The sequence below is a fragment of the Mobula hypostoma genome, chromosome 9, assembly GCF_963921235.1.
Source record: "Mobula hypostoma chromosome 9, sMobHyp1.1, whole genome shotgun sequence".
In the NCBI taxonomy this organism is placed as follows: Eukaryota; Metazoa; Chordata; class Chondrichthyes; order Myliobatiformes; family Myliobatidae; genus Mobula; species Mobula hypostoma.
The window spans coordinates 65916626-65939548 of record NC_086105.1 but is presented as its reverse complement, the minus strand read 5'-3'; the positions used below and the strand labels follow the sequence as shown (position 1 = coordinate 65939548).

Here is a 22923-nt window from a genome sequence, read left to right as displayed (position 1 = left end):
AAAAAGTTTGAAGTTAATAACTTATCCCCTTCTACCTTAGGCGACTAACTTCTCAATCACCCCTGATGAGTTATTAACTTCAAACTTTCTGCATAATCGCTCAAAGAGTTGACCTGCATGTGCATGTAACGAGAGCTGTATAACTCATCTACCACAAACTTATCAATCACCCCTGCTGTGGACACTTTCTGGAGTCCAAGACCCATATGCTCCATGACCGCTGGACTAAGTGTGTAAATGTAGGAGGGGACTATGTTGAAAAATAAATGTACGAGGTTTTCTAAATTTGACTCCTTCTACCTTAGGCCACAAACTTATCAATCACCCCTTGTACAAGAAATTCTGCAGATGCTAGAAATCCTGCAAAATACCAGAGGAACTCTACAAATCAGGCAGCATCTGTGGAAAGGAATAGAGTTGACATTTTGGGCTGAGACCCTTCAGGGAGAGTCCTGGCCTGACACAAACTTAATTGCTTTCCATAGATGCTGCCAGACTTGCTGAGTTTCTCCTCCATTTTGTGGGTGCATTACATAATTTTGCACCCTCTATTTTCACAGTTATACCCAAATAGTTGCCCTAATTTTTGCACATTGGCTGTTTGTCGGTCCTTATGTTTAGTTTTTCATAACTTCTTTTGTATTTCTTTATTTATCTGCAAATGTGTGCATGAAAAGTAATCGCCAGATATATGTACTTTGATAATAAATTTATTTTTGACTTTTTGCTAATCAGTAGCATGATTCGCATTTTGTACAAATTAAACAAAAAGAAGTTCGAATGGAGAAAAGGCAGGAGATGAACATGTCAGTTGCAGATCCATGTGGTTAGTTCCTGTGCTTGCACTGTTAGAATTCTCGGATCAATGCAATCAAATTCAAGTAATCATTCACAATGCGATAAGTAGTTGTTCAACTCTGAGAAGCCATTCTACGAGTGTTCTCCTTCTAAATAGCAGCTTGAGTGGTGGTGGAAAAACACAGAGGGATGGTGCTTCCGAAACTCCTGAAGCAGCCGGTTTCTTTCCTTCTCACACAGGCTGCGATTTTGACTGATGCTGCGAATCAACCGCTGAAGTTGCTCTAAGGTGGTCTGACGTTTCTGCACCTCAAACTCCTTTTGTGTGACATGCTTGCAGAAGGTAAAGTCTGTCACAAAAAAATGAAAAGAAAAGTCATCAAGGAGGGACCACCATGCAGTGGCACTGATGCCAATCAGCATGACATGCTTTGAAGAGCTGGCAAGGACATTTATACAGAAAGGTGCATTTGACTGCATGACATCATGAAAAATCCCATCCATCCTGCTCGTGGACTGTGTGTCCCACTCCCATTGGGGAGGAGGCTACGTAGCATTCACACCAGGACCACTAGGCTCAAAAACAGTTACTTTCTCCAAAGCAGAAAGGCTGATCAACACCTGCACCCACTAACCCACCCCTCCACCACCACTACCTCATCATTTTATGTCAGAGTCAGCTTATGTACAAACACTCCTATGCCTGTGTCACTTCTATGGACACACAATCAACAAGGTGTCTTATTTATATTTACTGTGTTTTTTATCATTTTTTTTATTTATTCATTTACGGGATGTAGGTATCGCCAGCTGAACCAGCACTTATTGCCCATCCCTAGCTGCCCTCATTAAGGTGGTGATGAGCTGCCTTGTTGAACGTCTGCAGTCCCTGCAGTGTAAGTACACCCACAGTGCTGTTAGGGAGGGAATTCCATGATTTGACCCAGCAACAATGAAGGAACAGCAATGTGTTTCCAAGTCAGGATGGTGAGCGACTTGGAGGGTTATTGTACTTGTTATCTTATTGTGTTCTTTTTGTGCTACATTGGATCTGGAGTAACAATATTGTTCTCCTTTACACTTGTGTACTGAATAACATTGAACAATCTTGAACCGGAATACTGTGCTCAAACTTGTACTTGATCAAGTCACACAAAATGTTGGAGGAACTCAGCAATTTGTGAAATGTGTTCAAATGCAAGTTTGAGCATCAGGATGAAGGGTCTCAGCCTGAAACATCAACTGTTCACTTCACTCCATAAATGTTGCCTGACCTGCTGAGTACTTCCAGCATTTTGTAAACACAAGAGACTGTGCAGAAGCTGGAATATTCAGCAGTACACACACACAAAATGCTGGAGAAACTCAGCAATTCAGGCAACATTTACAGAGGGGAATAAAGAGTTGAGGCCAAGACACATTATCAGGACTGGAAAGGAAGGGGGTAGAAGCCAGAGTAAGAAGGTGCAGGAGAGGGAGGAGAACAAGCTGCCGGGTAATAGATGAGGGCAGGTGAGGGGGAAAGTGGGAGGGTGGGTGGGATGAAGTAAGAACCTAGGAGGGGTTAGGCGAAAGCCTCTTACTTCATACACCCTCCTCTCACTTAGTCTCGCATGATTTCCAGAGAGCATGTAGAAGGTACCTGCAATAGCACTGGGATTCCTTCCTTCCTGAAGAGAAAGGAGCTTCTTCCTGACCATCTGAAGCAGGAAACTGGGGATCTAGAAAAGAAATGTGTTTATATTGCACCTTTACTGGCTTCAATACATCCTAAACATTATAGATTAAGATGAATTCTTAATCAATCACTGTTGTAATGAAGGAGATAAAAGGGATAAAGATTAGCTTTATTTGTCACATGTACATTGAAAGATCAAAACATACAGTGAAATGCATTGTTTTGTGACAAATAAAGTCCACAAAATAGTACTGGGCAACTCTCAAGTGTCGCCAGGCTTCCAGCGCCAATGTAACATGCCCAAACTCACTAAACCTGAATCCAGCGCCAATGTAACATGCCCAAACTCACTAAACCTGAATCCAACGCCAATGTAACATGCCCACACTCACTGAACCTGAATCCAGCGCCAATGTAACATGCCCACAACTCACTAAACCTGAATCCGGCGCCAATGTAACATGCCCACAACTCACTAAACCTGAATCCGGCACCAATGTAACATGACCACACTCACTAAACCTGAATCCAGCGCCAATGTAATATGCCCACACTCACTAAACCTGAATCCAGCGCCAATGTAACATGCCCAAACTCACTAAACCTGAATCCGGCGCCAATGTAACATGCCCACACTCACTAAACCTGAATCCAGTGCCAATGTAACATGCCCAAACTCACTAAACCTGAATCCAGCGCCAATGTAACATGCCCACACTCACTAAACCTGAATCCAGCGCCAATGTAACATGCCCAAACTCACTAAACCTGAATCCAGCGCCAATGTAACATGCCCACACTCACTAAACCTGAATCCAGCGCCAATGTAACATGCCCAAACTCACTAAACCTGAATCCAGCGCCAATGTAACATGCCCACACTCACTAAGCCTGAATCCGGCGCCAATGTACCATGCCCACACTCACTAAACCTGAATCTGGCGCCAATGTAACATGCCCACACTCACTAAACCTGACCGCATGTCTTATGAATGTGGGAGGAAGCTGATGCGGTCACAGGGAGAATATACAAACTCCTTACAGACTGTGGGGGGAATTCAACCCCATTCTTACAGATGGCACTATAATTGCCTTACTCTAACCACTAGACTACCAAACAAAGGAACCAATTCCCACAGAGCAAGGCCCTTCAAACATCAAAGTCGTAATGTGCAAATTACTGATGTTAATCAGAGGGATAAATATAGACCAGTGATAATTCTCGTAGTTTCCTTCAGAACAGCACAACATTATTTCAATTCCACTGGAAAAAATAAAAAGGGCTCTTCATAACATCTTATCGAAATGACTTTTTTTGCTATGTGACAATAATAAACCAATTTTAATTACATCTTTACATCAGATGAGAGTCACATTTATTTATCACATTGACATATTAGTGAAATACGTTGTTTGGGTAAACAACCAACAAACTGATGGATGTGATGAATGCATTGCTATACATTCTGGTGCCAAAATAGTATACCCACCAGGCTCAGCAGAACAACACAGATCACAATAAAACAGAACACAAGCAACAAAGCAACAACATTGAAACACATCCTGTTCTTCCCTCCCTCCCACCTTTGCACATACTCAAACCTCTAACACCGAGACAAGTCGTCTTCCATTCCTCTGAAGAATAACAGGGCCCTTGTTAATATTTTGTCCATAAGACACTTCTCACTGTATCTCAGTACATGTGACCAAAATATAGCAATTCTGTTTCCACCCATCACACAGTGAAACTTGTCCTTGACACCACACTGGAGTATCAATCTTGTAGAAACATAGAAAACCGACAGCACAATACAGGCCCTTCGGCCCACAAAGCTGTGCCGAACATGTCCTTACTTGGGAAATTACTTAGGGTTACCCATAGCCCTCTATTTTTCTGAGCTCTATATATCTGTCCAGGAGTCTCTTAAAATACCCTATCATATCCACCTCCTCCACCGTCACCGGCAGCCCATTCCACACACTCACCATTCTCTGTGTAAAAACTTACCCGATATCTCCTCTGTACCTACTTCCAAGCACCTTAAAACTGTGCCCTCTCGTGCTAGCCATTTCAGCCCTGGGAAAAAGCCTCTGACTATCCACACGATCAATGCCTCTCATCATCTTAAACACCTCTATCAGGTTTTTGAGTGAACATTCTGAGACCATCAAAACTTGTATATTTCACTTAGAAAAAAAATTACTAAATTTGGTTTAAAAAGTAGACAAACATCATGCGGTAATAAATATATTTGTATTAGTTGCATATACTCTATGATGCAAAAAGAAGCTGATGTTGGAGATGATCAAGCTCAAACTGGAAAGGTCAGTTAAGCACAGAGGCCATGAGTTACTGAAATGGACAATGAAGGACAGGCACCTGAGAACTACAGTCATAAAGTGCTACAGCACAGAAACAAGCCCTTCAGCCTCTCTAATCCATGTCATATTAATATTCTGCATAATCCCATCAACTCACACCTAGACCAGAGCCGTCTATACCCTTCCCATCCACTACCTATCCAAACTTCTCTTAAATGTTGAAATTGAACCCACACCTACCACTTCTATTTTCTCTAGTTCCAGTCTCGCTCATCCTCAGTGCAAGAAACCTGCTTCCATTTACCCTGTACCCCTCATAATTTTGTGTACCCCTATCAAATCTCTCTCATTCTCTTACGCTCCAGGGAAGAAAGTCCTAACCTATTCAACTTTTCCCTGCAACTCAGCTCCTCGAGTTTCAATAGCATCCTCGTACATTTTCTCCATACTTTTTCAACCTTACTGATATCTTTCCTGACTATAGGTGACCAAATCTGCACAGAATACTCCAAATTTGGCCTCACCAATGTCTTATGCAACTTCAATATAACATCCCAATTCCTGGACTCAATATTCTGATTTATTAAGGCCAATGTGTTAAAAAGCTTTCTTTACAACCCCATCTACCTGTGACACCATTTTCAAGGAATTATGGATCAGTATTCCCAGATCCCTTTATTCTGCTACTCTCCTCAGTGCCCTACTGTTCACTATGCCATCGAAAACTCTTCAAAGTGGCTGAGAAGCAATAAGTTGACTATGAACCTTTGGTGAAAATCTTAGGTTGGAACCAACTTGGCTGGCCTAGTTGATGCATTAAATTCTGCAAAATTTGGGAGAAATAATTTTGAAATTTTGGCGTCCCACACTCAACTCAGACTCTTGCTTCCCAACGGCACAGAAGTCCCATCTCTTTCATATAGCTTTGTCGGCCAACTGCAAACACTGGGCAGAGAATAACAATAACATCTAAATATCTTTATTAAATGAGCCACCAACTTTTCTCATCAAAAGTGTACCTTGAACACCTCAGCGTGGTTATCCATTAGGAACAAGGCCAGATCCTCAGTCTGGGACTTTGACAGAGACTTGCTTTGCACAATAGCTTTGGCAAATGTTTTCATCACCACAGTCCTGTTGGTATTCTTTATTTAAAAAAAAAACACAAATATTCAGTGATAAAGCGCAGGTGAAAATCAAATTCACAATGGTACTAGTTTGGTTAAGTCTTACAGGTACAATGTTAATCAATGAACATTGTTCACAGGGACAGAATGGTAGCACAGCAGTTAGCATAAATGTTTTACAGTGGCAGCTGTAGAATCAGGGTTCAATTCCTGCCACTGTCTGTAAGGAGATTGTAAGGTCTCTTGACCATGTAGGTTTCCTCCGGATGCTCCAGTTTCCTCACTCATTCCAGAGATGTACATTTAGGGTTAATGTGTTGTAAAGTGTTGTAATTGTGCCAAAACTGTGGTTGGCCCTAGCAGATGATGTTGGTCATTGACACAAACAACACACTTCACCGTGTTTTGAGGTACATGAGACAATTAACGCTCTCTCAGATCCAATTGACAATAAGAACATCTATACAGTGACAGAATAAAGAAACTTGAATTTATGCACATCCAATGTGTTTCTCAGTGAAAGAAGTGTCTGTGCCTACAGCTGCAAGGGCAACCAGATTTCAATTCTCGCCATCGTCCTCACATTCCAGGACACACCCCCTTCTCATTACTGCCAGAGGGGAGAATGTACAGGAGCCTGAAGACTCATATTCAATGATTCAGAAACAACTTCTTTCCCTCTGCCACCAGATTTCTGAATGGTCTTCATCACTCCTTTTGTATCTGCACTGTTTGTTTTTGCAATTTATGGTAATTTTATGTCTTGCATTGTGCTGCTGCCGCAAAACAAATTTCATTGTCGTATATCAGTGATAATAAACCTGATTCAGCTTGCTGACAGTAAGCTGCCACAAGCAACTGTGCATTAACAAACAGATCATGCATTTAATGATACCCATTGAGGGATAAATATTATCTGGGAAACTTAGGAGAACACCCTTCTTTTCCACTAAACTATTCTGCTATTGAATCAAATTGTTACGAAAAGCTGAGGGTTATTCATCCGGACATCAGGGAAGATACTCAAAGTAAAAGATATAAGGTGGCACAAAACTGGACACACTGGAGGCTGTGGTAGAACAAAAGATCCTACGGAAAACCCTGGCAATTCTGGACAATGTTTCTTACCCTCTGCATGCTACCTTGGCTGAACAGAGAAGCACTTTTAGTGATAGACTAAGCCAATTGTGCTGCTCCAAAGTGTGCTATATGAGGTCATTCTTATCCTGGGCCATTAAGCCCTATAATGAGTCAAGATATAGATAGGGGAGTGACGACCCTCTCCTGTTAGACTGATGGTGGCAACCTTAAAAAAAAATTCTTTTTACTTCTCTTCTAATATTTATATCTGTGCACTTATAATGCTACTGTGACTGCAATTTCCTTTGTGATTAATAAAATATCTATCTATTGCTCACAGAGGGGTTCAAAGCTGAGGCTTACTTTTTTAAGCATTGGTCAGACTACACCTGGAATATTGAGAGCAGTTTTGGGCCCCCTTTCTAAGAAATGATATGCTAGCATTGGAAAAGGTCCAGAGGTGGATTACGAGAATTATGAAGAGTGAGAATATATGAAGATCGTTTGATGGGTCTGCCTATACCTGCTGCACTTTAGGAGGATGAAGGGGTTCTCCTTAAAAACTACTGAATATTGAAAGGTCTGGGCAGAGTGAACATGGAGAGGATATTTCTAATAGTGGGAGAGCTTAGGATCAGAGGGCACAGCCTCAGGATATGAAGATGACCCTTCAGAACAGAGATGGGGGGAATTTCTTTAGCTATAGGGTGGTGAATCTGTGGAACACATTGCCACAGAGTTGTGGAGGCCAAATCATTGGGTATATTTAAAGTGGAGATCGATAGGTTCTTGATTAGTAAGGGCATCAAAGGTTGTGGGGAGAAAACGTGAAAACAGGGTTGAGAGGGATAATAAATCAGTCATGGAATGGCAGGGCAGACTTGATGGGCTGTACAGCCAAATTCAGCTCTCATGTCTTATGATACACACCGAGATCATTCTGAATTGTTGGTGTATGTTAGCATAGATCTGAAAAGAGGAACAACTTCTCTTCAACCCATCTACCACCTACAGAAAGCTAACAATAGCAAATTCCTCAAGGAATAAAGTTACAGTGGGCACATTCATCCAGTAACTATGTAAGATAACATTTCATTTACACAAGAATACTCTGTGATTAACACATGCTGTTGCACTTGGATATCTAATATAGTGGTACGGTTTCCCTCCACACAGAGAAATGATAATCTCAGCTCCACTTACAATACTGGGTGAACTTGTGTTAGGCACTTCCTCAGATGGAATGAATAGAAGTAATTGTGCCTGGGCTATGTTCATCAGCAAAATGTTTGCTTTGTGAACAGAGCAAGAGGTATTAAAGGAGAAGAAGGTTGTGTTACTGGTCAAGGAAAATGTCACGGCAGTGCTTAGTCAGGAGCTAATCTAGTGAGGCGTTATGGGAGGAACTGAGTAATAAGAAAGGTATGACCGCATTAATGGAGCTAGATTACACACCACCCAACAGTCCAAGGGATTTAGAGGAACAAATTTGTGGAGAGATCGCGGACTGTTGCAAGAAACATGAGATTTTTATAGTACAAAGATGATTTTAAATTTCCACATATTGACTGGGACTCCCATACTATAAAAGGACTAGATGGGATAGAGTTTGTCAAATGCGTTCAGGAAAGTTTCATTAACCAGTGCACAGAATTCCCAACGAGAGAGTGTGCAATACTTGATCTGCTATTATAGAATGAGACAGGCAGGTGACAGAAGTTTGTGTAGGGGAACACTTAGCATCTAGTGATCATAATGCCAATAGTTTCAAAGTCAATATGCAAAAAGGTAGACAAGAGAAAATCCGCAGACGCTGGAAATCCGAGCAACACACACAGAATGCTGGAGGAACTCAGCAGGCCAGGCAGCATCTAAAAAAAGTACAGTCGATGTTTTGAGTCGAAACCCTTCAGCAGGACTGAAGAAAAAAGCTGAGGAATAGATTTGAAAGGTGGGGGGAGGGGAGAGAGAAAAACACCAGATGATAGGTGAAACTTGGAGCGGGAGGGATGAAACAAAGAGCTAGGAAGTTAATTGGTGAAAGAGAGAAGGCCATGGAAGAAAGAAAAAGGGGGGGAGGGAAGAAGGGTGGAGCACCAGAGGGAGGTGATGGGTAGGCAAGGAGATAACATGAGAGAGGGACAAGAGGATGGGAAATGGTGAAGAGGGATTTAGCCAATTGGGCAGCTGCTTAACTGGACCAAAATGTACTGGTCCCAATCTGTCCCAATTAACTGGAATTCACTGCATTAAGAATTAGAATCTAGTTTATCACTGACTTATATAACGTAGTGTTGGGCAAGTGGCCAAGTGGTTAAGGCGTTCATCTAGTGATTTGAAGGTCACTAGTTTGAGCCTCAGCTGTGGCAGCGTGTTTGTGTCCTTGAACAAGGCACTTAATCACACATTGCTCTAGTCTGTGCGAGGAGTGGCGCCCCACACAGACTTCTAATCTGCGCCTTGTAAGGCATGAAAATGCCCGACGCAGGCCTCGCATGGTCTGAGTCGACATTCTCCCTATATAACATGAAATAAATTTCACAACATATGCTGGTGATATTAAACCTGATTCTGAAGCTTGTTGTTTTGCAGCAGCAGTGCAATGCACAGATATAAAACTACTAAAAATTTCAAAATAAATAAACAGTGCAAGGATCAACCAGGCAGTGTTAATGGACCATTCAAACATCTTATGGTGGAGGGAAGAAGCTGTTACTAAATCACTGAGTGAGGGTCTGCAGACTCCTGTACCTTCTCCCCGATGGTAGTTACGAGAAGCAGGTATGTTCCTGAATGATGAGGATCATTAGTGATAGATGCCACCTTCTTGAGGCACTGTCTCTTGAGGATGTCCTCGATGGTGGAGAGGGCTGTGCCCATGATGGAACTAGCCACGTCTACAACCCTCTGTAGCCTCTTGCACTGGAGCCTTCACAGTAGGCAATAATACAATCAGTGAGAATGCTCTCCAGTATTCATCCAATAGAAATTTCTAAGTCTTTGCTGATATAGCAAATCTTCTCAGAACAAAATAGTCACAAGCATGCTGTCTTCCTGACTGCATCAATGTATTGGATCCAGGATAGATCCTCTGACCTAAGGAACGCAGGTTTCACCACCACATTCCCCGTGATCTACCTTCAGGGATCCATGAACAGTTACACGTATTCCTCTATACTCCCTCAGGCCCTACAAGGAAGCTCTAGTGAAACAAACAAATTCATTGCAAGCTGCTCTCTACAGATCCACACATCATCTCTAATTATTCCACTCTTAAATCCAAATTATATGCTTCTCAGGATTACTAAAAATGTTATTTTAAATCTGCTTCTGCACTTTCTGTAACTGCAACACTTTATTGTACACTGTTTTCCCTTGCACTACCTCAATGTACAGTAATGTAGCAGTTAGTGTAACACTACTACAGTGCCAGTGACCCAAGTTCAATTCCTGTCATATAACAATATAACAATTACAGCACGGAAACAGGCCATCTCGGCTCTTCTAGTCCGTGCCGAACTCTTACTCTCACCTAGTCCCACCGACCTGCACTCAGCCCATAACTCTTCATTCCTTTCCTGTCCATATAGCTATCCAACTTAACTTTAAATGACAACATTGAACCTGCCTCAATTCCCTCATAATTTTAAACACCTCTATCAAGTCCCCCCTCAGCCTTCTACGCTCCAAAGAATAAAGACCCAACTAGCTAGTTCAACCTTTCTCTGTAACTTAGGTGATGAAACCCAGGTAACATTCTAGTACCGCTCTCTGTTTGGAGTTTGTTTGTTCTCCCCATGCCCACTGGGGTTCCGGTTTCCTCCCTCATTCCAAAGATGTAAGCGTAGTAAGCTGTGAGCATGCTATATTGGAGCTGGAAGCATGGCGACACTTGTGGCCTGCTCCCAAGTACATCCTCGGACAGCGTTGGTTATTGACACTAAAGACGCGTTTCAACACAACGTGACAAAGCTAATCTTACGTCATGTACTATTGTAGTGACTTGATCTACATGAACAGAAGCCAGACTAGATTTGCACTGTACTTTGGTACACACATCAATTTACCAATTTAAAAATTCACTAACTTAAAACTTTCTCTGCCCTTGCATAACCTGAAGGATTTCAACCCTTCCATTCTAGTTAACCTTCCTGAAAGCACCAATGTGGGTACAGAGTAATAAACTGTCAAAGCATCACATTTTGGCTGAAGTGTTAAACCACAAGGTCCTGACTGTCTTCTCAGGTGAGGCTTAAGACTTAGCTTTATTTGTCACGTGACCACCAAAACATACAGTGAAATGCCAATGACTAGGGGCAGCCCCCAACTGTGGCCATGTTTCCAGCATGCTCACAATTTACTAATCCTTACTAAGCTGCATGTCTTTGGAATATGTCTATCTATCATCTATTTGTCTATATATTCATTTGGCCTCCACAGCCACCTGTGACAATGAAGGGTTAAAGTAATCATAGAGGATTATATGATGGCCGAGCCTGTGCTCACTGGAATTTAGAAGAATAAGGGGGGGGAAAATCACATTGAAACTTATCAAATATTGGAAGGTCAAAATAGATTGGATATGGAGAGAATGTTTTCTATAATGGGTGGGAGGAGGTGGGGGAAGAGTGGATCTAGAATCAGAAGGCACAGAGTCAGAAAAGAGCAATGTCCTTTTAGAATTCAAGGCATTGGAAGTATTCAAAGCAGAGGTTGATAGGTTCTTGACTAGTAAGGGTGTCAAAGGTTATGGGGAGAAGGCAGGAGAATATTGCCCAGCTTAAAATATCCCACAGGGACGAAGTTTAACAGTACGGAAAATCTTCCCAATGAGTGGTCCATATTAATCCCTTATTTACCACCAAAACAATCCAATTTATCCTGACACTGTTTATAGCAGCTTGCATTGAAGAAAATAGCTGCTGCGTTTCCTCCCTGATATCTTAAAGGACAAAGTACTTTATTGGCTACAAAGTGGTGCAGAATGTTCCTGGGTTGTGAATGACGTTTGCATAATTTCAAGTCCTTTCTATTCAATCAGTTTAAAAACGGTTTGTGGAGTTTGCCAATACGAGCTAATTTCACACAAGATTCAAAACAAAAACATTCAGGTTTCAGAAAATAATGTCATTTAGTTTTTAGCTGATCATCGTGAGCAGTGTTTTTCTCAAGCCCCTGGGGTTGTCAAACTTACTTTCATCGGATTTTTTTTAATATATAAGACAAGAGATTCTGCAGATGCTGGAAATCCAGAGCAACACACACGAAATGCTGGAGGAACTCAGCAGGCCAGGCAGCATCTAGGGACAGGAATAAACAATTGACATTTCAGCCAAGACTCTTCATCAGGAACAGTCTTGGCAAAAACATCCACTGTTTATTCATTTCAATAGATGCTGCCTGAACTGTTGAGTTCCTCCAGCATTTTGAATTTTTTTTATATAGAGGAAATAGCTTTTTTCTGAAGGATTTTTCAAATGTTCAGGCAACTGAGAAAATAGTTAACAAGAGACTCCCAGTGATGTATCTAACACAAGAAACCTGCTTGTCCTTCCCCACCAATCCCCCTCCAGGTATTTACTTATGTCTGAGAACGTGACAAGTACAACACCTGCTCCTACATCTCCTCCATCACCACCAACACTCACAGCCCAATACATTCCTTCTGGCTGAGGCAGTTCATGACTTCATCGTTGTCATTTATTGCCCCTGGTGCTCCCAGTGTGGCCACTACATCAACCAGACCTGACAAGATTGTGGGATTGCTTCATCAAGCATCTTTGCTCCTACTGCCTAGACCAAGACCTCCTAGTGGCCAACCATTTAAAATTACGCTTCCTATTCCCACAACACATTGGTCCACAGCCCCTTCTACTGCATATTAAGGCCAGACTCAGATTAGAAGAACGGTACCTCATATTCTGCCTTGGGAGACTCCAACCTGACAGAATGAATATTGATTTCTCTAACTTCTGGTAACAACTCCATTCCACTCCTTTATTATCCAGCCTTTATACCCCTTCTAATTCCCATCCCCACCATTTTCATCTGTCCATTACCAACATATTCGCTTTCCAGTTAGCTCCCTCTCCTTCATCCCTTTATCCTGTGATCCACCATTAGGTACCACCTTCTTCAGTTCTTGTCACTTCCACTGCGCAATTTCTTACGTCATTCCCAGACTTCCCCAATTCCCACCTAATTACCACTTTACCTATCATCCAGCAGCTCATAGAACATTGAACATCACAGCCCCTTTGACCTAAAATATCATACTGACTCTTTACCCTACTCCAAGGTCCCTCTAACCCTTCTTCCTCACTTGTGCCTATCAAAGAATCTCTTAAATGTCCCTAATGTATTGCCTGCAGCAACAGTCCTGGCAGGGTGGTCCACACACCCACCACTGTTTAGAAAACCTACCTCTCACATACCAACTTCCCCCCCACCCTAAATTTCCCTCCAATTACCTTAAAATTATGTCCCTAGTATTAGTCATTTCTGGCCTGGGCAAAAGTCTCTGGCTGTCCTCTTATCAATCTTGTGCTCCTATGAAGTCATCTTTCATCCTCCTTCACTCCAGAAAGAAAAACCTAGCTTGCTCAACCTATCCTCATAGACATACTCTCTAATCCAGGGAGCATCCTGGCAAATCTCTTCCATGCCATATCTAAAGCTTCCCATCCTTCCTATAATAATGTGACCAGAACTGAACACAATACTCCACGTGTGGTCTGACCAGGGAGTTGCAGCATTATCTTGTTCCACTCCTTCCCCCTCTGCCCCCCCACCTCTTCATACTGGGCATCTCCCCCCCCTTCTTTCTAGTACTGATTCAAGATCTCAACCCAAAAAGATTGACAGTCTGTTTCCTTCCACCAATTCTGCCTGAAACTCCACAAGGACAGTCCCACGCCTGGCTGAGAAAGGAGGAGGGATGAGCATGGGGCGAGCAACCCCATCCCGTAAAAACCCAGAGCTACAGAAACACCAACAGGAGCTCCAAAGACGCTCCTGGGAAAGGAAGGATCTTCGATGGGTAATACCTCGAAAAACAAAAGACTGGCCTAGGATGGAGGATTCTGGCAAGTTGCTGTTGGTGGCCTTTGCCCCAGTAAAAAGGGGCGATGGATTTAAGAAGAATTCTGCCTGACCTGCTATGTTCTTCCAGCATTGTCGCTCCAGGTGTCCAGCATCTGCAGAATCTCTTGTATCTCCATAGGTTTAAGATGAGGGATAGAAAATTTAGAGAATCTGAAGGGGAACACACTGCCTGAGGAGGAGGAGGAAGATACTCTCACAACATTTAAGCATCATGACAAGCACTTGAGTGAGCAAAGAAAAGAAGGCTATTGACCTAACGTAGGTAAACGGATTTAATAAGTCCATAACTGTAGTGTAGTGGTTGGCATAACGTTATTACAGCGCCAGCAACACAAGTTTAGTTATGTCGCTGTCCGTAAGGAGTTTGTATACTCTCCCTACGACTGCATGGGTTTCCAGGGTGCTCCAGTTTTCTCCCACATTCCAAAGACACATGGGTTAGTTGGTTATTTGGTCCCATGGGTGTAATTGGGCAGCACAGGCTCGTTGGGCTGGAAGAGCCTGATACTGTGCTATATCTCTGGATAGACAAGACAGACAAGCAGATAGATAAATAGATTAAATAAGTAAATAGAACAAAGGGGCAGAATTGGGCCGTTCGGTCCATTGAGTCTGCTCATGGCTGATTTAATATCGATGGGTGCCATATTTAGTGTGGAAGTGATGAACAAAAAGGGCCTACTTGGGTGCTATATATGGTACGTGTTTTTTGCCTTGATGTTGCCACAGGTGCTCTCAGTAGTTCCCAAAATGTGACAGACCTGCTTCTGTAGTCTGTAGGTACCAGGGCAAGCTGCAACAGCCATAAAAGACAACAGCCTGTGCAATTCCTCTCTCCAAATTGGCTCCAACAATCGAACGCACAGCTGAGCAGCCTCCAGTGCTTGTCCAGTCTTTCCATTCTCTGTAGGAATTTTTACAACAAAAAAAATGCTATGTTTATTTTATTTTCAGATACAGTAACGGACCCTTTCAACCCGACAGAGCCCACACCGTCCAACTACAACTATGTCAAAATTAACCTACTAACCCATACGTTTCTGAAATGTGGGAGGAAACTGGAGCATCTGGAGGAAACCCACACTGTCATGGGGAGAATACACAAACTCCTTATAGATGACAGCAGAATTGAACTCAGGTCACTGGCACTACGATAGCAAAACGCTAACATGCTGCCCATGAATGCTTCTGTCGCAATTTTTCCTGGACAGGTTGGCACTAATCGATATTATTCACTGGATAGTTTAGAGTTTCCCTGTATAAGAAACTGTTAGTTTAAGAGCTCTCAGTCGAAACATTATATTTATCTAAATATTATATCAACTAAATGCCATGCATGTGGCACAGTAGCATAGCAGATAGCATAACACCGTACGATCGGGTTCAATTCCCACCGCTGTCTCTAAGGAGTGTGTATGTTCTTAATGCGACCATGTGGGCTTCCTCTGGGTACTCCAGATTCCTCCCACATTCCAAAGGCATATGGTTTAGGGTTAGTAAATTGTGGGCATGCTACGTTGGCGCCAGAAACATGCCAGACACCTGTCCCACAACATCTCAGTCATCAACACAAATGACACACTTCACTGCATATTTAGAGGTACATGTAAGAAATAAAGCTCAGCTCTATCTCTTTTTATACAAGGTAAAACAAGGCAAGTGGGCGTTGGGCTCAAACACAAGAGATTCTGCAGATGCTGGAAATCCAGAGTAACACACAGAAATTGCTGGAGGAATTCAACAGGTCAGACAGCATCTATGGAAACGAATAAATAGTCGACGCTTCAGGCCAAAACCCTTCATCAGGATTGAAAAGGAAGGGGGAAAATGAAGAGTCAGAAAGCAGCAGAGATCACAGACGGTGAACAGTGAGAGGGTCTCACTAAACTCCTGTTGAAGGTATTGGGCTCCTTGCATAGTTGACCAACAAGACAGCTTCTAGATAATTTCCAATTCTTGGCTCATTGACCATTAACGTGCAGGTCAGTCCATTGAGTGATCATCCAGGAACATTTTAAATGCAATGAAAACTCGTCTCCATCATGCTTTTAGGCAATGAACTCTGAAATACTGCCACACCAGCTGAAAAGATTTCTTGTTTCCTCTTCCATCAATTTTTCCAACCTTTAACTGATGATTTTACTCATGGAGAAATTGATCCTTCCCAGTCACTTCATCTTTGAGTAGCTGGCCTGATGAAATCTCTCAGCCTCCTCTAGTACAAAGGAAGCAACCCCAGTGAAACTCATAACTAATATTCATCAGGTGTAGACACTGAGTGCTCTCTGCATTATCATGTTCAGAATCACAATCAACTTTAATATCAATGGCATATATTGTGGAATTTCTTGTTTTGCTGCAGCAGGACAGTGCAATACATAATAAAAAAAAACCGAGGCCCTCCATTGGTCGGGGTCGACCATGGACGTTGGGTCCCAGCTGTCTACGTGACACGCAAACCAGGATAGTAGGATATGGAAAGCAAGCTGTTGCCCACGCAGCTGATGAATCCAAAGGAATGGCAGAGACTGATACAGTTTGGTACCAGTGGTGTCATAGGAGCTGCCAGTCATGTTGAACACAATATAGGAATGCCCGAGGGACTCCAGCTCCAGACTGCTTCCTCTGGGTTTACTTCCAAAGCCTTTCTCCTAAGTGTGTATAGCCACAAGACAAAAGAGCTTTGAGATCAGTTTTCTTTCTGAGGTTTGCTGCCAACCACAGCTGATAAGACCCATTTGTCCGAACTGAACGGTTTTAAGGCACCAGTAACCTGCCTTTTCCCCTTCTCCTGTGGGCTTAGTAGCTAAGCCACATGTGAAGTCAGAGACTATTTGAGGTACATGCCATTGGGAGCATTAAAAAGGTAGTGAGACCATATCCCCACTACCTCCCCCTGGCTCCGATAACCTTAAGGAACCAATAATTTTTTAAAAAATGATAACTGCTAATAATATATTTTTAATAAACTTTTTGTAACTTTGTGTATTTTATTGGCAATATTCCTCCCAAGCTTAAAACCCCTTGGAACATGAAATAACCACATAAAGACTCATTTTTCTTCAATGAATGATGTTATTCAGATCATTTGTCAACTTCCTGATGTTTGTCAATACTGGATTGGTCCCATTCTAAAGGCAATGATAGGGTGATTAGTTTGGTAATGAATATTCATTTCATGCATCCAGAAGAATTAAACTAGTTTCAATTTGCTGGCATTCAGTTAGTGTAAAAATGCAGGTGACTAATTAAATAAAATCTAATTTGAACCAATTGCTTAATGTCTGCCTGAAAGGTGTGGTAGTTTCATGTACGAATTGGTCAAACGAGACACTCTGGCAAAAGCATGAGTCAGCATTTTCAGATGTATCGAGTACCAGACTGTCCTGCAAGTTTCTCACACGTCAGGGGATTCCATCTTATGTAACACTAGAACTCATCAACCAGCCAATACCAACTTCCTTGAGCACTCGCACGTGTAGTAAATGTGTTCTAACTTGCCACAAGATTCAGCATTTCCCTTGAGCTTCCAGACTGGAAATTCCAGAACAGAGGGAGCTCGAAGTAGAAGGAAAAGAGTGAATTTAGCTGGGTAACAGGAGAAACACAAGTAGAAATAGTTCTTCATCAGAAAAAAAAAACAGAAACTGAAGATGAGAGTCAACAGTCAACACCAAAAGATCCTGAAACACCAACAGAAGCTGCCCACCCCACTGAGTTCCTCCGGCATTTTGTTTGTGCTCTAGATAACAGCATCTGCAGTCTCACATGCATTTTTTGCAGACTTCATAAGCCCCTTGCTTACTCTTTTCAAGTTTCTGAATAACAATAAGTGATATCAGAAGCAAATTGCACGCTCTGCTTGTCAGCATTCAAATTTAATTGTCATATGTATATTGAAGCACAGTAGAATATGCTGTAATACATACAAAATGCTGGAGTAACTCAGCAGGTAAGGCAGCATCTATGGAAAAGAGTAAACAGTCGACATCTTGGCCCAAAATGTCTACTGTTTACTCTTTTCCATAGATGCTGCCTGGCCTGCTGAGCTCCTCCAGCATTTTGTGTGCATCACTGATTTCCAGCATCTGCAGATTTTCTTGTTAGTGAATTACATTGTTTGTGTTAACAACTCACTCATCTGGGGATGTGCTGGGAGCAGCCTGCAAGTGTCGCCATACATTCTAGTGCTAACATGTCAAGTTCACAATGCTCGGCAGAACAACACAGAACATAAATTACAGAATAACAACTGCAAAACAAGCTGCTTTCCTCCTTCCCACCAACCCACATACCGTCTTCCAACTCCAGGGCAGGCTTCCAGGTCTCCAGTCTGTAATTATCAAGCTTCACATTCCGATCAACCTTCAGGCTTTGATCTCCGATATCAACCACCAGACTAGCCGATTATGGGATCCAAACTCTGGGCTCAAATTCTTCTACTACCAGCCTCTGTTAACTGCCTGAATCCAGTCTCCCAGATTCCAGACAGTATTTCCCGATCCCAGAGCTCCCCAGTCCCCGATTCAAACCTCCTCCGTGTCTTCTGGACCTCTTCTCTAACTCACCACCATGCTTCCCACCTCCCAAGCAGTCTCTTCCACCCCAGAAGTGGGTCCTCATCTGAGACTCACTGGAATTCAGAACTATGAGGGGGATTGTGTATTTAATATTGCAGTAATATTTTAGGTTAGGTATCAGCCTCCGATTCATTTTAAATCTTACTTGTCGTTGATGTTATGTTAGCATGTGTATTTCATTTTTAAACCTAACCTGTTGAAGTGTAGCATGTTTATATTTCTTTGCAAGAGGAGAGGGTTGGTTGAGTATTAAAAACAAGTGTGACTCGTTTCTTTTCCCTTCAGAAGCACAGGGAGATATTAGAGTTATAAAAGCAATGGAAAGTGGAAAAAATTCACAGGTTCATAAACAGTGAGTACTGGGTGATAATAACAATCAACCTGAAAAAGGCAGAAATAGCTGGTGACATCAGAGATAGACGTGTTTGATTGCAAAAGAGATAACTGGTTGATGAATACTAAGCAAATTGAGCAGCATTTTGAAGCAAATAAAATAGCCAATGAAAAGCAAGTGCCAGTTTTGCTGAGTGCATTGGGTGGAAAGACAAAGTTTTCTTAGAAGTTTGACTGCTCCAACCAACCAGACAAAATGAGCTTTGCTGATGTCATGAAGGTAATTGGGAACATTTAGAATTGTAACAATTGTTGATTGCAGAACAATTCAAGTTTCACAGGCAGAATCAAAAGGGAGGGGAGTCCATTTCAGTATATGAGGCTAAATTGAAAACAAATTGTGTGAGCTTTGTCAGTTCATTGAAGTGATGGGCTTAATGATGCATTAAAAGATTGTTTAGTTTGTAGAATCTTACAATGAAGCATTCAAAAACACTTCTGCCTGAAGCACAACTCACATGTAAAAGAGCAGTTAAAATTGCTCCATCAATGGAAACAGCGGAGATGCAATTGAGTTGCAGTCAGGAATGAAAGTGAGTGTGAACAAAGTAGCATCATATAAACAGAAACCTGCCTGGCTAAACAAATTGTGTTATCATCATAGCAAGAGCTCACTAACACCAGACCAATGCAGTTTTAATGGCAAAACTTGCAGAAAATGCAACGAAGTAGGACACATACAAAGAACATGTCGGGCAGACAAAAATATATGGACTGCACAGGGAAGTTAAAAAGTCAGGTGAAAAATCTGATATTGATGAGGTAACACAGGACTGCATAGCCTTAAGATTTACCATGTGAAAACTAACAATTGACAAGCAACATAGCTTGCACCAGAAGTGAACAGCAAATTAATTAAAATAGAATTGGACACTGGCTTGGCTTTTTCAGTCATTCCACAAATTGAGTCTGAACAGCATTTCAAAGATACTGAATGGAAACCTGCAAATATCCAACTAAGATCGGATCCAACATTGGAAAACTAACACATCAAGGGTAAAATAGTGTTAAATGAAAATGCCACACCAAAGTTTTACAAAGCCCATCTGGTTACTTATCCAATCCAAGATAAAATAGCCAGTGAGCTGGATCGCATGGAGGCTGAAGGAATTTTTTCCATTGGCAACGCCAGTGGTCCCAGTAGCCAAGGAGAATAAATCTGTAGAGATCTGTGGGATGTTAAGGTCACAATCAATGCAGTACTGAAAGTAAATCAATATCCTCTGCCCAGGTTAGAGGATATTCTTGCAAACCTTTCTGGAGGAAAACACTTCAGCAAAGTGAATTTACTGAGGCCTACCTACAGATGGAGATGGAAGAAGCGTCCAAAGTACTTCTCACCAGAAACACTCACAAAGGGCTTGATTGGTATAACAGGCTTATTTTTGGAGTAACAACTGTACCTACACTTTGGCAGAATGCTATGGACCAGGTGATGCAAGGATGCCCAGGCAATTAAGTTACCAGTGAGAATGACAAGGAACATTTTAAAAATCTCAAGACAGTGTTAGAAAGATCAGAAGATTATGGTCTCAGAGCATTATACAAGAAGTGTGAATTCTTGAACCCAAGCATCACTTACTGCGGTCACACCATTGCTGCACAAGATTTACACAAGGGTGCTGAGAAAATTCAATCAGTGGTGGATGTCTAAGGCCAAAGGACGTGTTACAGTGTGGTGCTTCTTTAAGATTTGTCAATTATGAAAACAGGTTCCTGCAAAATCTGGCTACTGTGCTCCAACCTCTTAAACTCATTACTCCAGATTGGGAAGAAATGGCAATAGACAAAGCATTGTGAGGTGGTTTTCTAAAATGCAAAGGAAATGGTATCTGACACTGTACTCACAGATTATAATCCACATCATTCACTGAAGCTTGCCTGTGATGCCTCACCTTGTAGCATAGGTGCAGTCATGTCACGTGTTAAGTGATGGAAGTGAATACCCTGTAGCCTTTGCATCACGATCCCTTACCACTGCAGAGAAAAGCTACACACAGATTGACAGAGAGGCCTTGAGTCTGTCGACCAGTACTTGTATGGGAGACAGTTTACCCTCATTCCTGATCATTAACAACAAGTGTCCATTTTTAATCCACAGAAGGGTGTTCCACTAACAGCAGCAGCACAAATACAGAGATCGGCTCTGCTTCTTGGAGGACACAATTACAAGATCAAATTCAAGAGGACAACTAGTCATGGAAATGCTGATGGATTGCCCCGTTTACCCTTGGAAAAGGAAATCCCTGAAAAATTTGTAAATCAGGACAGTCCTCTTGACGTTTCTCCCTAATGCAGATCGAAAATCTTACTTTTATGGCAGAGATGATCCAAAGGGAAAAGACACTACACTTTTTCAGGTAGACATAGCAACTCAAAACAGCTAGAATGTGCAGAAGTTCCATTTCCCCCATTTTTACCGCTGCCGGAACAAACTTGTTTTAACGGGGTTTGCCTTATGTGGGTATTGAGAATGAGAGGTAATGTGTTGGAGGAGCTACATCCAGGTATGGTCAAAATGAAAGCATTGGTTTGAAGTGCTATCTAGTGACCTGATATAGATCAGCAGATCAAGCAGCTTGCCATGCACTGCTCGGGATGCCAACACGCCCATAAGAAAGATGCCCAGAGCTGTCAGAACCACTTCCTGCAATCCCAGATTCTGGGACCTAGCCTCAAGATTTGGAGTAGGTTTTGGATGGAGAATGGTATTTTTCCTGGAGAGGAGTGAATCTCTGGAATTCTCTGTCCAAGGAAACAGTTGAGGCTACCTCATTTAATATATTTCAGAATCATAATCAAGGTAAATAACACTGGCATTGGATTCACAGGAGAAGTCAGAGAATGTTAGTAGATGGTTGTCTCTCTAACTGGAGGCCTGTGACTAATGATGCTGGGTCCACTGCTGTTTGTCATCCACAGTATATCAATGCTTTGGATGTTAATGGGGTAAATTGGATCAGCAAATTTGCAGATGACACCAAGATTGGGAGTGTAGTGGAGAGTGTCAAAGATCATCAAAGCTTGCAGTGGGATTTGAACCCACTGCAAAACTGGGCTGAAAAATGGCAGATGGAATTTAATGCAGACAAGTGTGAGGTGTTACACTTGGAGGACAAACCAAGACTTGCAAGGTGTGCAGGAGGGCACTGAGGAATGTGGCTGAATAGAGGGATCTGGGAATACAGATCCATGATTCCTTGAAGGTGGCATCACAGGTAGATAGTGTTGTAAGAAGGCACGTTAGCCAAGTAGTGAGTACAGGAGATGGGATGTTATGTCGAAGTTGTTTAAGGGTGAGGCCAAATTTGGAGTATTCTGTGCAGTTTTGGTCACCTACCTGAAAGAAATCAATACTGAAAGAGTGCAGAGAAATTTTACATGGATATTGCCAGGACTTGAAGACCTGAATTATAGGAAGAGGTTGGATAAGTTAGGACTTTATTAGGGCATAGAAGTCTGCTCCTATATCTTATGGTATTATATGGGGTTGAGTGGGATCTGGGATCAGCTATAATGGAATGATGGAGCAGACTCGAAGGGCTGGATGGCTTAATTCTGCTCCTATATCTTATGGTCTAAAGAAGATTTGATCAAGGTATAAAAAATTATGAGGGATATAGGTGCAAGCAGTCTTTTTCTACTGAGGTTGGGTAGACTAGAACTAAAGGTCATGGATTAAGGTGAAATGTTTAAGGGGAACATGAGGAGGAACTTCTTCACTCAGGATAGTGAGAGCGTGGAATGAAAATTAAATTAAATAAGTTGTGCAAAAAGCAAGCAAAAATTGTGAGGTAGTGCTCATGGGTTGTTTCATTGTCTGTTCAGAAATCTGATGGTG

The 22923-nt window shown here is 42.1% G+C and overlaps 1 protein-coding gene across 2 annotated transcripts in view; it reads right to left on the bottom strand.

Moving 5' to 3' along the window:
- Nucleotides 1-363: 363 nt before the first annotated feature.
- The window catches only part of depdc4 (DEP domain containing 4), a 68722-nt gene continuing 46162 nt past the window's right edge, over nt 364-22923 (bottom strand). For both annotated transcript variants that reach the window (XM_063057342.1, XM_063057343.1), the window contains 4 exons: nt 14871-15013; nt 5818-5943; nt 2441-2519; nt 364-1148 (listed from right to left, as the gene is read on the bottom strand). In XM_063057342.1, the coding sequence (XP_062913412.1) occupies nt 931-1148; nt 2441-2519; nt 5818-5943; nt 14871-15013 (566 nt within the window). In that variant the 3' untranslated portion in view covers nt 364-930. The remainder of the gene's footprint in view (nt 1149-2440; nt 2520-5817; nt 5944-14870; nt 15014-22923) is intronic.